Here is a 13,303-nt window from a genome sequence, read left to right on the forward strand (position 1 = left end):
GACTGTTCTCTCCCTTTCGCCAACCTAGTTACCTCCCGCTCCACGTTTTCACTTCCTCGGGGAAGCCTTCCTTGATTCTCTCTGTCTGGATGGGCTGTGCCTATGTGCTCCCTTCATCCACCTCACTTCCCATTTACACTGCATGATAACTGTCTGTTCACTTGTTTTCCCCAACAGACTGGAAACCTGCCAGGGCAGGGAATATGTCTCATTCTCCGCAATTGCTCTGACAACTAGCACACTTTCTAGTTAAATATTTTGTTGGATAAATGGATGGATGAGGCCCATGTTTGTCCTCAGTGCAACGGGGTAGGGGCCTGCTGCTGTGCGCAGCAGAATGATGACTCAGAATGGCAGCAAACGCTGTGAAAGCAGGGGAGAATAGGAGGCCAGAATATTTGCGATTGGAGTCTAAAGTGTGGGATGTCTTGTAGGACTGAGCCCTTAACCTATGGGGTCTGCACTAACTCCAGGTAACTAGCGATGAAACTGAATTAAATTGTAGAACACCTAGTTGGTGCCCACAGAGAACTGGAGAACTTCTTGGTGTGGAAAACCCACACACTTGGTATCGGAAGTATTGTGAGAGTGTCAAGTTTTCCTCTATAGGTATGTATGTAGTTTCCTCTATAGGGTATGTAGTTTTTAGCATCCAGCTTCTTTCACTCATCCTAATGGCCTTGAAATTCACTCATGCTGTTGCTTGAATCAGTGATTTGTTCTTTGTACTGCTGAGTAGCGTTCACTGTTTACATTTATTCATTCTTCTGTTACGGGCATTTGTGTTGTCTCCACTTTTTGGCTGCTAACAAGGCTGCTGTGAGCATTCTTGGTCCAGTTATCTTGTAGTAAAGATATGTTAAGATTTAAGTGTCTCGGGGACGATCAAGTGTAAATAAATACCCAGTAAACAGTTGTATTATGTGGTTTTCGGGTTAAGAAATGACATAAGAACTGGAGACAGGGACCTCCCTGGTGGCACAGTGGTTAAGAATCCGCCTGCCAATGCAGGAGACACGGGTTTGAGCCCTGGTCCGGGAAGATCCCACATGCCGCGGAGCACCTAAGCCTGTGCACCACAACTACTGAGCCTGCGCTCTAGAGCCTGCAAGCCAAACTACTGAAGTCCGCACATCCTAGAGCCCGTGCACCGCAACTACTGAACCCGCGTGCTGCAACTACTGAAGCCTGCACGCCTAGAGCCTATGCTCTGCAAGAAGAGAAGCAACCACAATGAGAAGTCTGCACACCGCAACGAAGAGTAGCCCCCACTCGCTGTAACTAGAGAAAGCCTGCACGCAACAACAAAGACCTGACGCAGCCCAAAAAAAAAATCATAAAAAAAACCCACCAAAAACTGGAGACAGATTTGGGGGTTAAAGCCCAGAGGGGGTAGTTAAAACCAGATCGTTAGGGAAATTGCAAACAAGAAAAGAGCCTCAAAGAGAAGTTGCATTGCTTTTTCAGGGCCATGTCCTCCCATAATCCCAAATTCTCACCCTCCAGCCCCCAGAGATTTTCCCAGGCTATCCCAATCTAAACATATCGCTCCCGCCCTCCCACCATCCCTGCTTTATTATGCTGTCTCCCACCTTCTCTGAGTCCCAACTCAGGACCCACCCGATACACACAGTCCAATCTCCAGCCTGTGAAGATCCACATCCTGACTGTCCCTGGTCCCCAGTCTCCGTTCCAGCCCTGAGGTTTGCTTCCATCCACCTGCAGGTCCCAGCACCCCTGACAGTGGAGCATGGGTGAGGTGCACACACTTCCCCATTTCTCCATCTGACTGCTTAGAGGAAAATTTTTTCCCTGTTCTTCAAGGAGCAGCAAGTGTCCATCAGCTTGATTCCTCAGTCCTTCAAGCAACCTTCTCTCCTCTGAATTCCACGCTCCATCTCAATTTGCTTATGTGACTCTTCTCACAGTTACATGCTATAGACCGAGAATGTTTGTGTCTCCTGAAAGTTCATATGTTGACATCCTAACCCTCAAACGTGATGGTATTAGGAGGTGGGGCCTGTGGAAGAGATTAGATCGTGAGGGTGGAGTCCTCATGGGTGGGATTAGTGCCCTTATAGAAGAGACCCCAGAAGAGTCCCCTTGCCCCTTCTGCCACGTGAGGACATAGTAAGAAGAGGGCCATGGGGACTTCCCTGGCGGTCCAGTGGTTAGGACTCCGAGCTTCCACTGCAGGGGGCGTCTATCCCTGGTCAGGGAACTAAGATCCCACATGCTCTGGGCGTGGCCAAAACAAAACAAAACAAAAAGAGGGCCATGAAGCAGGAAGCAGCCCCTCACCAGACAACGATTCTGCCGGCACCTTGATCCTAGACTTTCCAGCCTCCAGAACTGTGAGAAATAAATGTTGTTTAAGCCACCCAGTCTATGGTATTTTTGTTATAAGAGTCTGAACTAAGACAGAATGTTATCTCAGCCTCTAGATGCTGGATCAGAAGTCTAATAGCCTTATCGGTCTGGTTTGCACTAATATTTAAATTAGTTGAGATCTGTTAAAAATCAGGAGATGTCCTACAAAAACCCAAATCCCGGCTTCTTCTAAAGAAGCAGATCTGGCAAAACTGGGCCCCATCCATAAGGATGGGGCGTTTCGACGGGACATGGGGTCCCCAGTTGACCGTCATCACCACCACACCCTGCTGTCTCACGCTAAGCTTTTCCCCCTTCTTGTTACCTTCTCAGTTCTAAAAACATTTGGGACAAGGACCCTGTCCTGTGTTCCTCCGAACGTCCCATGTCTCCCAGCGGCCTCGTGCCTAGCAGGTCCTCCATCAAAGAACAAACATTTTTAAATTGAGGCCCAAATTTAAATGATGCTCTATCTTGCTGCGTTGGATACGGCTTCAGAAACAGGAATACACTAATGGCTACCTTTTCATGTCTGTAATTTAGAGCCCTAGGACTTGGTGCTCAAAGATAAAGCAAAGAGACACGCTTCTGAGCAAAGAGCCCTGCCTGTTCCCAGACTGCGCTACGGGAGAGCGAAGGCGTCCCGGCTGCCTGGCTCCAGGGCCCCATCTCGGATGAGGAATGCCTTTCTTGGCGTAAACTAACCTCCACCCCTACAAGGAGCTCCAACGGCACTCCCATACCCAGCAGTGGCGGGAGACACCTCTGTAGGCTAGCGGTCCACGTAGATGCTCCCCAGCCCCCAAGCAACCCTTCCAAAGACCGAAGGAGCAGGTCCTGAGCTTTATTTATTCCGGGCGGTGGTGAGGCAGGGAGAGGGCTGCTAAGGATAATAACCATCTGACATCTGAATGATATGACATGCCGGACACTGGTTTAAATGCCATCTCACTCACTCTTCACATAACCGTGGGAGGCCAGAAGTGCCACGATACATACAGGTGGGGAATCAAAAGCTCAGAGAAATAAAGTCACCTGCCTTCAGCACCCAGCAAGGAAGGGACAGAGCTGGGATTCCAATCCAGGCAGGCTGGCTCTCGAACCACCTGAACAGAATAGGCTACGCGGCACGCGTGTGGCTCCAGGTTTCCAGCTGAGACCCCTGGGCCCTCTCCTCCCTATACCTGGGGCTGCTTGCCGCTTCCACCCGTGACTCTGCCTGCAGGCTCCTTTCCTGGTTGCAGGTTAATACCCCTGGAAGCAGCCTTCAGCCAGTGATGGGAGGGGAGCTCGTGGATAATACTTCAGCTGCCTGCCCCTTGACTGCAAACGCTGCGGCCCGGTTAATCCCCGGCAGGATTAAACCCCAGCTGCCCACAGGGGTAACTTGCTGATCAGACATACTTTTCCAGCTCCCTTCCTTTCCCTGCCTCACTTTCCCACTGCTCCCGATGCTTCCTGGGCTCGCCTCCCAAAGAAACCACCTGCACTTGAATCCTTATAGTCTGTTTCTGGGGAAACTCGAAGTTAGACAATGACCAGCTGAGGGATATTAGAAAGTTGCTTAACCTCTCTGGGCCTCAGTTTCCTCATCTGTAAAAGATAAAGGGGGATGATAAAGGTACTGACCAGTCATGGTGGTTGTAAGGACTGAATTAAGTGACTTAATATTTCTAAAGCACTTAAAACAATAAATGGCACACAGTAAGCACTTTATTAAATTAAAAAATTCTAAGCTTGTCAGAAGACCCATTCTGAACCATGCAAAATGGAGTCTTCCCTTCCCTGGCCCATTGGCAAGGCCACAGCCAGACAAAAGTCCCCAGACAGAGCCTGCTCCAATGTTCTGAAGCATACCATGTGTGGTAACTTCACCAAGCTCACCCTACCGTGAAATTCTATTACCCCAATTTCTGCAGCTCGATTTTACTGTCACTCAGAATTTCTCCAGATAAGAGGCTTGAAAGTAATTTCTGAGTCATTCTGGGGGCTAATTGGTTATTGCACAGGGATTACATTTCTCGCGTCCAAGGTCAACTGAAATTCCTCTATGTGTCTGTGAACAATTTTCGGTCTCTTGGAAACATTTTTTTAATCAACAAACTATGGTGTGGAGCAGTTACCACTCGGGCATACGCAAGCATTTGCAGGCTCTTGCGGGAAATACAGGACACATTTTGTTGCACGCAGATAAAACAGTCCTTGCCTTCAAACCAGTAACTGGCCCAGACAGATGCTCTGTTCATGTAGGAAATGTTTTCCTGGGTGTTCTGAAATGTCACCCTGGCTGCCCTAAGACAGAAGAAATCATTTTGCAAAACTGAGACTTCATTTTATACAAGAAAACACTGGTCTCATTTTTTTCACCCACAAGAGGACATTTTTAACTCGGCAGCAAACGGACACCACTCCATCAGAAAGTTGAGGGAAGGAGAAGAAAAGGGTCCTCTGGAAGGCCTGCCCTCCTGTCCTAAAACGTTATCACTGTCCAGGTCTCGACTCTCCTGGGAGGGAAAGTCCTTTCATCAACTCATTTGGGCTTGAGCGAGCTGCTCTCTAAGGATGAACCTCAGTGATCAAGTACACTGGAGAATGACTGTTGAGTCCAAGGCTAACATGTTTATTCCACTTGTTTCCATGAAGGGAAGTCCCACTGGGTCAGAACCGTCACCAGGTTTTACGGAGGGCACAGGCTCAAGACAAGGGTCAGTACACAAGTATGAGTCCTATCACGTTGAGGGGACACTAAGATGGTTCTTGGAATAAATGCCAAAACCCTTGCTAGAGTCAGCAGTCCTTCTGCTCTGACCCCACCCACCTCCCAGCCACACCGTGAACTCACCCTTTGCTCTCCCTTCTCTACCCACACTGGCCTTCTTTCAGTGTCACAGAGTTGCTATATAACTCCCCACCACAGGGCCTTTGCACCTGTTCGCCTTTCTGAATGGAATGCTCTTTTCCCCTCTCTACTTGGTTAACTTCCCTATTGTTTCCTCAATGACTCCTTCCCTGTCCTCTCAGACAAGGTTACATTTCCCTCTTATATCGTCTCAAAGCACCATGGGCCTCTCTTTCACAGAACCTCACCTCGTCATATTTTGCTTCTATTTGCTTGTGTGATTACTTGATGAATAACAATGACAGTAACCTACTTCATTTTAGCTATTTTATACATTTTTCAGAGTTAGTAGGCCATCATTGTTTATCTAGAATTGATGATTTCCCATCAGACTCAGTATAGTAAGTTTCTGTGAACAAAATAACGTGTTTTCCCTTATGAAACTACTTTAAAATCACTCAATACACATATAATGAAGGGACTCAAACCCATTTTCCCCAAAACGTTTTCTTTGTAAAACTGGGATGTGTCCTACATACCTGCTAGTCTCATGTATGGAGTCTATTTGGCTCCACAGAAGGGAAGGGGCTTATCTGGGGTAGAAGCAGACCAGCGCTATGGCCCAAGGTCAGAGCCAAGGGCTCTTAATCTTCGAAAAATGCATCCATGGGTATTTCACGGAGTCACCAGCACTATCAATTCCATTTGTTAATACAGCACCATCCTGCCGACAGATCCAAATCCAGATTCTATCCCTCAGCAAGTCTACTTGTCTGAGCTTCCAAGATATCTCTACCCTGTCCACTGCTTTCATTCACCATTACTAACATCCCTGTCCAAGCCACCATCAAAATGACCTGGGTAGTGAATGAACACTCTCAAGGAAAAGTCTAAATCTGAATGAGGACAGGCAGGCAGAATGACTTTACAAGGCAGGGGACATTTAACTGGGGTCTTGAAGGATAAATAGGAGTTTTCTAGAAAGCAGAACCAGATCGCAAAGGCACAGGGTCAGGAAAGGCCTTGGGAGAAACCACACCATAAACAAGAAAAACAGTACAGAGGCAGGCTCAACCGGTTCCCACTGATGCCGAAAGAAAGACATCTCACCTCAAATTTCTGCCGCAGTTCCTCATTGCCCTCACTGCCTTCCGGTGGCACAGGTACGTTGAAGTACTCGCCTTCCTCCTGGCTCAGTAACTTAAACCTAAAGGGAGCAAAGGAAAGACAAATTCCATGACTCTACTTAATATCATTTTGTTGATTAGGATAAGGGAGGGAAGTCTATAGAAAGCTCTGCTTTAAAAACATGTGTTGACTACCAAACGTAAGGTAAAGAGCTAGTGGGAAGCAGCTGCATAGCACAGGGAGATCAGCTCGGTGCTTTGTGACCGCCTGGAGGGGTGGGATAGGGAGGGTGGGAGGGAGGGAGACGCAAGAGGGAAGAGATATGGGAACATATGTATATATATAACTGATTCATTTTGTTGTAAAGCAGAAACTAACACACCATTGTAAAGCAATTATACTCCAATAAAGATGTTAAAAAAAACCAAAAACATGTGTTGAGGGTTTTATGTTTTGGGGTGTGTGTGTGTGTGTGTGTGTGTGTGTGTGTGTGTGTGAGTGTGTGTGTAGCCAGGGACACTATATATTTTTATAACCATCAGAAACACATCAGAAAAAAATGGGTTTATAGGATGCAAGGTTCTCTGTCTCTCTAAACACACACACACACAATTTCCTTGATTATATCATTCAATGTTTCTACCTACTTTTTTGGTCCATTATGTGCTTTCTGATTCTGAAAGAATGTTGAGGATCTCCCACTGTCAACGTATTCCTATCATGCTGTCCCAGCATTTCTATCCCCTTTCACTGTAACATGCTGCCACCCGGCCATCCCAGCACTTGGATGACTCTGGACTTGTCTCACTGATGCCATTTTTCTACGCAGAAACCTTCCCAAAGTGCTCGGTAGTCAAGCTCCTGAGAAAGTACACAAGCCCTGGAGTCAAACTATGCCTGGGTCCAAATCTCACCTCTTCCCTTGCCTCTTTGGATAACTGAAGCTAGGTAGGCCCTCTGAGCCTCGATTTTTCTCATCAATAAATAGGAATAAAAGTCTTTTTCATAGGGTGACTGTGAAGCTGAGACATGATGTTGCATGTAAAATGATAAGCCTGGTGCCTGGCATTTAGCAAGTGTTCAATAAAAGGTATCATCATCATTGTTACTGATATTAATATTACTATAATAAACAAGATGGTTTCAGTTTGTTTCTAGACCACAAAGATGTTTCCATCTAGTCAGACTGAGATGAGTGTGAGGAAGGAAAAGGGACACTCCCAAGGCACTGGAGTCAGCAGGGGGAAAAAGAACCCAAAACTCCTCACCCCCAGAGACTTTCTAACCAGAATTTACAATTTTCATCACAATTTTTTTCTCCATTCACAAATCTTCCTAGGCAGCTTCTAAAAATAGAGAGATAGGTGACTCAAAGCAGAGATGACGATTTGAGCCTGGACACCTCCACATTTAATATTCAGTGCTCATCTTCCAAACTGCCAAAGAAATTACCAAAATAAATACAAAAGTAAGAGAACATCTGTATCTTTGCTGGGAATCAAGAAGGGTGTTATACACGCAGCAGGGACTTCCAGGAAGTTCTGCAAATTAAAGTATTAGTAAGAGAGCACGGAGCAGTGTTTGGCAAAATTCCTCCAGCTTTGTGGATTTTGCTAAATCTGGATGTTATTTTTGACAATGCTTTTCATTAAATCATCTCTTCAAATAATAACTTCACTTTAAAGAGACACTTTATATCTCTTCTTTGTAAAGAAAGCCAACAACACTTGTTACAAGCAGAAAGTATGTATCTGTAAAAAATGAAGCATACGCAAATCAAAGCTACTCAAAGCCAAGTAGATGGTGTTGCTTACCAAAGGCTCTGAGACTCATACCTGCCCCTTTTATTAAAATGGGGGATCAGCAAGCAGCAAGGGTTAAAGAGTATTAAGGATACACCAGCGCCCTCTGAGACTTTCTCTGCAGTAAACTCAAGAACTGAAGCAACACCAACAAAAGAATAGTTTTGGGACTTCCCTGGCGGTCTGGTGGTTAGGACTCCACGTTCCCAATGCAGGAGACACGGGTTTGATCCCTCGGGGAACTAAGATCCCGCATGCTGCATGGCGCGGCCAATAAATAAATAAATAAATAAGTAAACTAAATTAAAAAAAAAAAAGAATAGCTTTGTCAGGATACAATTCAATATGGCTGATGCCCCAACCATGTACTACCTAAGCCATTTGGGGCCCCATACTTTGGAAAATACACATCAAAGAGGATTGACCAGCTGTGATCGGCCAGTGGGAACCTCAACAGGACCCCACTAACAACCCTGGAACAGACCAGCAGGGACTGGACGAGGGTCAAAAATTCCGATCCATATTCAGCAAGTACAGGACACGTCAGCACCTGGGGCATTGGTTAGAGCACGGCACCACCACCTCACGATTGCTGTGGCCAGGACGCTGTCACTATGGCCTCCGAATACGGACAACTGTGCCCATTAGAAAAGAAGAGCAGGAACCCCTTCCGACTTTGAGATGCACAAAACCAACAGGGGAAAGATGCCCCTCCATGGGGCAGTAGGGCTGCCTGCCGTGCAGCTGACTCCAGCCGTAGCCCTCTCCCAAATATCTACAGGACCAGCACCCTCGATCCAACAAAGAAGAACTCCAAAAAATACAAAAGGCTCCCTTCTCCCTTCATCTGGATGTGAAAGATTAGAACAGGGACACTCAACATTTCTGTGTTCATCCTTCTATAAGGAGGGCATGTGGAAAACTCATTAAAATAAAGAGAAACGATGAGGAATCGGATTCCCATGAAATAGAACTGGTGCCAAAAGAAAGTTCCAGAAAATATCTAACTCGTATTTTCAGTGAGATCCAAGAGGTTGATGCATCTATGAAGCAGCAAGAATCTGAGCTTAGGAAAGACTACTTTCAGAAGAAAAATATAATTAGTGAATTTTAAAATCCATAGGAGACAGTAAACACCAGGATGGATGATTCAGAAAACAACTAGTGATCAGTGGACAAACTAGGGAACTTTTTCTGGCAGTTGGCTTGATATTTATTGTATTAATTAGAGTTGAATGGAATGCTTTATACACCCCTAAGAAAAAATGCATATTACCAGAATTAACCTACCACATCAAAGAGGGGAATATTGCAACATATATTTCAGCAAAGATATAGTATTATCCTTCTTACATAAAAAGCTCTTCTAGGGCTTCCCTGGTGGCGCAGTGGTTGAGAATCCGCCTGCCGATGCAGGGGACACGGGTTCGTGCCCCGGTCCGGGAAGATCCCACATGCCGCGGAGCGGCTGGGCCCGTGAGCCATGGCCGCTGAGCCTGCGCGTCCGGAGCCTGTGCTCCGCAATGGAAGAGGCCACAGCAGGGAGAGGCCCACGTACCGCGAAAAAAAAAAAAGTTCTTCTAAATGAATAAGAAAATGATAGGCAAAACACTGGAAATAGTCACTTATAAATACAAAAAAAAGGCAAGATACAAATGAAAACATTCAACATAATTAGTAACAAATGTATGTATAATAATAATAAATATTTATATTATAAAATAAAAGTATATATAAAAACATGTATCATATTATGTATGTATATTATGTAAATATGTATAATTAGTAACAAAATATGTATGGCCTTTGCATCATCTTTGAAATTTATAATACCAAATGTTGACAAGTGTGGGTGAAATGAAAAGTCTCACACAGCATTGGTGAGGATGTAAATTGACTGAAAAAAATTACAGAACATTATGGCAAATACTTGAATAATGCATATGGTCTCAAAGCCATTGATTCCAGGCTTACGAATTTATTAGGAAATAATTAAAGCCATGCCCAAAGGTTTCACTATAAGTATGTTTACTGTAGAATTATTTATATAGGTAAGCATTGCATATCTTATAATAAGAGTATGATTATGTAAATTGAGGCTGATCTATAAGAACGGACTATATGAAGCTACTAAAAATGATGTTGCCTAAGATTACTGAACGATAGGGAAAAGGTTCATAATGTATTGTTAGGCGAAAAACGCACACTGCCAAAGAGTGTGGACGGTAAGTTTTCATTTTTGTTTCATACACACACAGAAGAAAACTCTAAAAATGGTCAATAGTGATTATCTCTGGGCAATGGGATCCCGATAATATTTTGTTTGCTTATTTACATTTTTCTAATAATTATTCAATTAATAATAATGACTAACACTTACTGAGTGCTTACTATTTACCAGACACTGGGCACTTCACTTATTAACTAATTTAATGTCACAACAATCCTATGACTTAATTACCACTATTATTTCCAAATGAGGAAAGAAGGCACAGAAAGGCAAAGTAACTTGCTCACTTCACTTATTAACTAATTTAATGTCACAACAATCCTATGACTTAATTACCACTATTATTTCCAAATGAGGAAAGAAGGCACAGAAAGGCAAAGTAACTTGCTCAGGGGTACACAGCTAGGAAGTGGTAGGACAGAAATTCTAACCCACGAAGTCTGATTCCAAAGCTTTAGTTATTTTTTGTGTGTGATAAGACCAAAACATGACTATTAGTAATAACAAAAGAAAGCTTAAAGAAATATGACTTTAAGGTACAATGATTTAGGATAATCTGTTCAGCTGCAGAAAAAAAAGAATGAAATAGCAAAGGAAAAAAATAAAACCTTTAGAAACAGAAACACCATGACAAAAATGGAGAAATTAAGACCAAACGTGTTAAAACACTTCCGTATGGAAAAGAGGAAAACACTTTCAGAATAACGTTTTCTTTTTTCTTTTTTTTTTTTTTAAATCCAACAACATGTCACTTTTTACACAAAGCCAGAGGACTTGGAAAGACTGAACATGGAAGCTTGGAAAAGGATCGACTAGGCAAGAGGTCCCTACAATTCTGCAACCAAAGTGGACAGGTTAATTCTCTCTGTGTGGGACAGTTTCTCCCTATATCTTCACATGGTCCATTCCCTCACCCCCATCAGGTCTTGGCTGTATGTCACCTCTTCAGAGAGTCCCTTCCTGAGCACGCTATTAAACCAGAATGTCACCGTCCCCTGGCAGTCCCTACCCCTGTTTCTTGCTTACTTTTCTCTATAGCATTCATCAGCATCAAACACTATTTTCTACTATTTTGTATCTCTAGTGACTAGAACGGAGTGGATACTCAATATATATTTGAATAAAAGCCTACAATAAATGTGGAGGAGAGACAAGGAAGTTGTAAGGAGGACGAGGGAAAGGATGTGAGGGCCCAGTGATCCATTCTCTTTCTTGCTAAACCAGTTTGATTTTGATTGTCTTTCACTTGTAACTGAAAAAGCCCTGAGCAGGGACCATTCAGAAATGAGACAATTTCTCCTAAAGAGATAGGAGCGCCCCTAATTACTACTTCTCCCAAAGTTCTAGTGCCAAGGTGGGCCATCTCTTCTGACTCGTTTACTCAGATAACTGGGAAGGAAACAGTTGCCAAAGAGGACTTATCCAGCCTCTCTGATGGGAATATTGGGGAAGGATTTTTTGCCATTAGAAGGGACTAAAGCAAAAATGTCAGAACAAAGATTTTGCAGCTGACTATGACAGCAACCTTCCAGCACTTTTGTGACCAGGCTTGGTAAGCAGTCCCAAAGAAGAAGCATCTTCTTAAGGAGTCAAAATCTGACAGTGGATGACACATATCTTCTGGGTAAAGCGTGAGAGCCCTTTTAGTGCCCATGGGGCCTGTCAAGCCATATAATTGTGTGAAGTGGGGCAGCTGTAAAACAACAGGGACTGGTGAGGACTGTGGCAAATAGAAAATCCACATCCTGTCTAAAGGGGGTATTAACTATTCAACTGTCCTCATTTTTGCCCTCTAGGTCCAGATTTTTATGGGAAATGTCCTGATTTTTGAAAATATTGGCAACTAATTCTTTTTTCTTTTCTTTTTCTGTTTTTCTTTTTCTTTTTTTTTTTTTTTTTTTTTTTTTGCATGAGGACTAAATAAAACTATCTATGAGGCAGAGCCAATCTACCAGCTTTCCCTTTGTGATTCTGCTTTAGTCTTTCACATTTAGGAGAAAAAGGGAAACATACTTGCTCCCACATTTTGATGGACCAAGCTGTACTGTTGCTTTCAAAGTGGAATTTCCCTTACCAGCCGTCAACACCAGCTTTCTGCAGCTCAGAAATCCCAAATGACAAAGATCCCATGAAGTCATTCCTGCTGGTCAGGTCCCAATCCCAAATCTCTACAGACAGTCTTCTGTCTTTGTCCGACTCTTTCAGCTGGCTGCAAGGAGAAAAAAAGAGAAGTCAGTGGAGGTTATGGTGATTTCTCAAGCGGATGAAATGTACAAGAGGACAAAGCCTGAAGGTCGGAATTTTTAAGGATTACAAGCTGTTGTAAGAAACATATTCAGTTTCCATCCCAGGCAAGCTCCCCAGGGAGGTAGAGCTTTTCCTGTTTTACAGCGGTTTAAACAGGTGGAGGGCCAAGGCCAGCTCTGACAGGGACAGTTCTAACTACTTCTGCTGCCTTATGTCCTAATAGGATCCATGATGTTCAGGAAATCCTACTGACACAGTCACTGTAAGAACTATAGATGTCAATCATATAATTGTGTGAGTGTTTGCACACATGCGGGTTGAGGATGAGGCTGAGGAAATGTATGAAGGAAAGAGTCTTGATGCTGTCAGTCTAGGGGAAATTGTTCTAGGGCATGTCTTTGACTGAGGCTGAGATAGGCCCCCAGTTTTGCCCTGAGAGGGGAAAGAAGGAACGAGGCATCACAAGGAATCATGCTTTTGGCCCATGGCTCTTGAAGTCAGACTGTCTGTCGCTGAATCCTGCTCCATTTGTTGTGGGACATTGGCCTGTGTTTTAATCGCTTTAAGCCCCGTTGGTAAAATGGGGATGAAATGACCAATGAAGCTAGATCACTTAATACAGTGCTCGTTATACATAGTACATGCTCAATAAATATCGGCTGATATATGTCATATCTGTTGGCCCAG

At 44.0% G+C, this 13,303-nt stretch overlaps 1 protein-coding gene across 3 annotated transcripts in view; it reads right to left on the reverse strand.

Annotated features, from left to right (window-relative positions):
- The window catches only part of PRKCB (protein kinase C beta), a 308,802-nt gene that overhangs the window by 81,056 nt on the left and 214,443 nt on the right, over positions 1 to 13,303 (reverse strand). For all 3 annotated transcript variants that reach the window (XM_067706359.1, XM_067706358.1, XM_067706360.1), the window contains exons 7-8: positions 12,444 to 12,578; positions 6,320 to 6,416 (exon numbers count right to left, since the gene is read on the reverse strand). In XM_067706359.1, coding sequence (XP_067562460.1) covers positions 6,320 to 6,416; positions 12,444 to 12,578 — 232 coding nt within the window. The remainder of the gene's footprint in view (positions 1 to 6,319; positions 6,417 to 12,443; positions 12,579 to 13,303) is intronic.

Source organism: Pseudorca crassidens, chromosome 15 (assembly GCF_039906515.1).
Source record: "Pseudorca crassidens isolate mPseCra1 chromosome 15, mPseCra1.hap1, whole genome shotgun sequence".
Classification (NCBI taxonomy): domain Eukaryota; kingdom Metazoa; phylum Chordata; class Mammalia; order Artiodactyla; family Delphinidae; genus Pseudorca; species Pseudorca crassidens.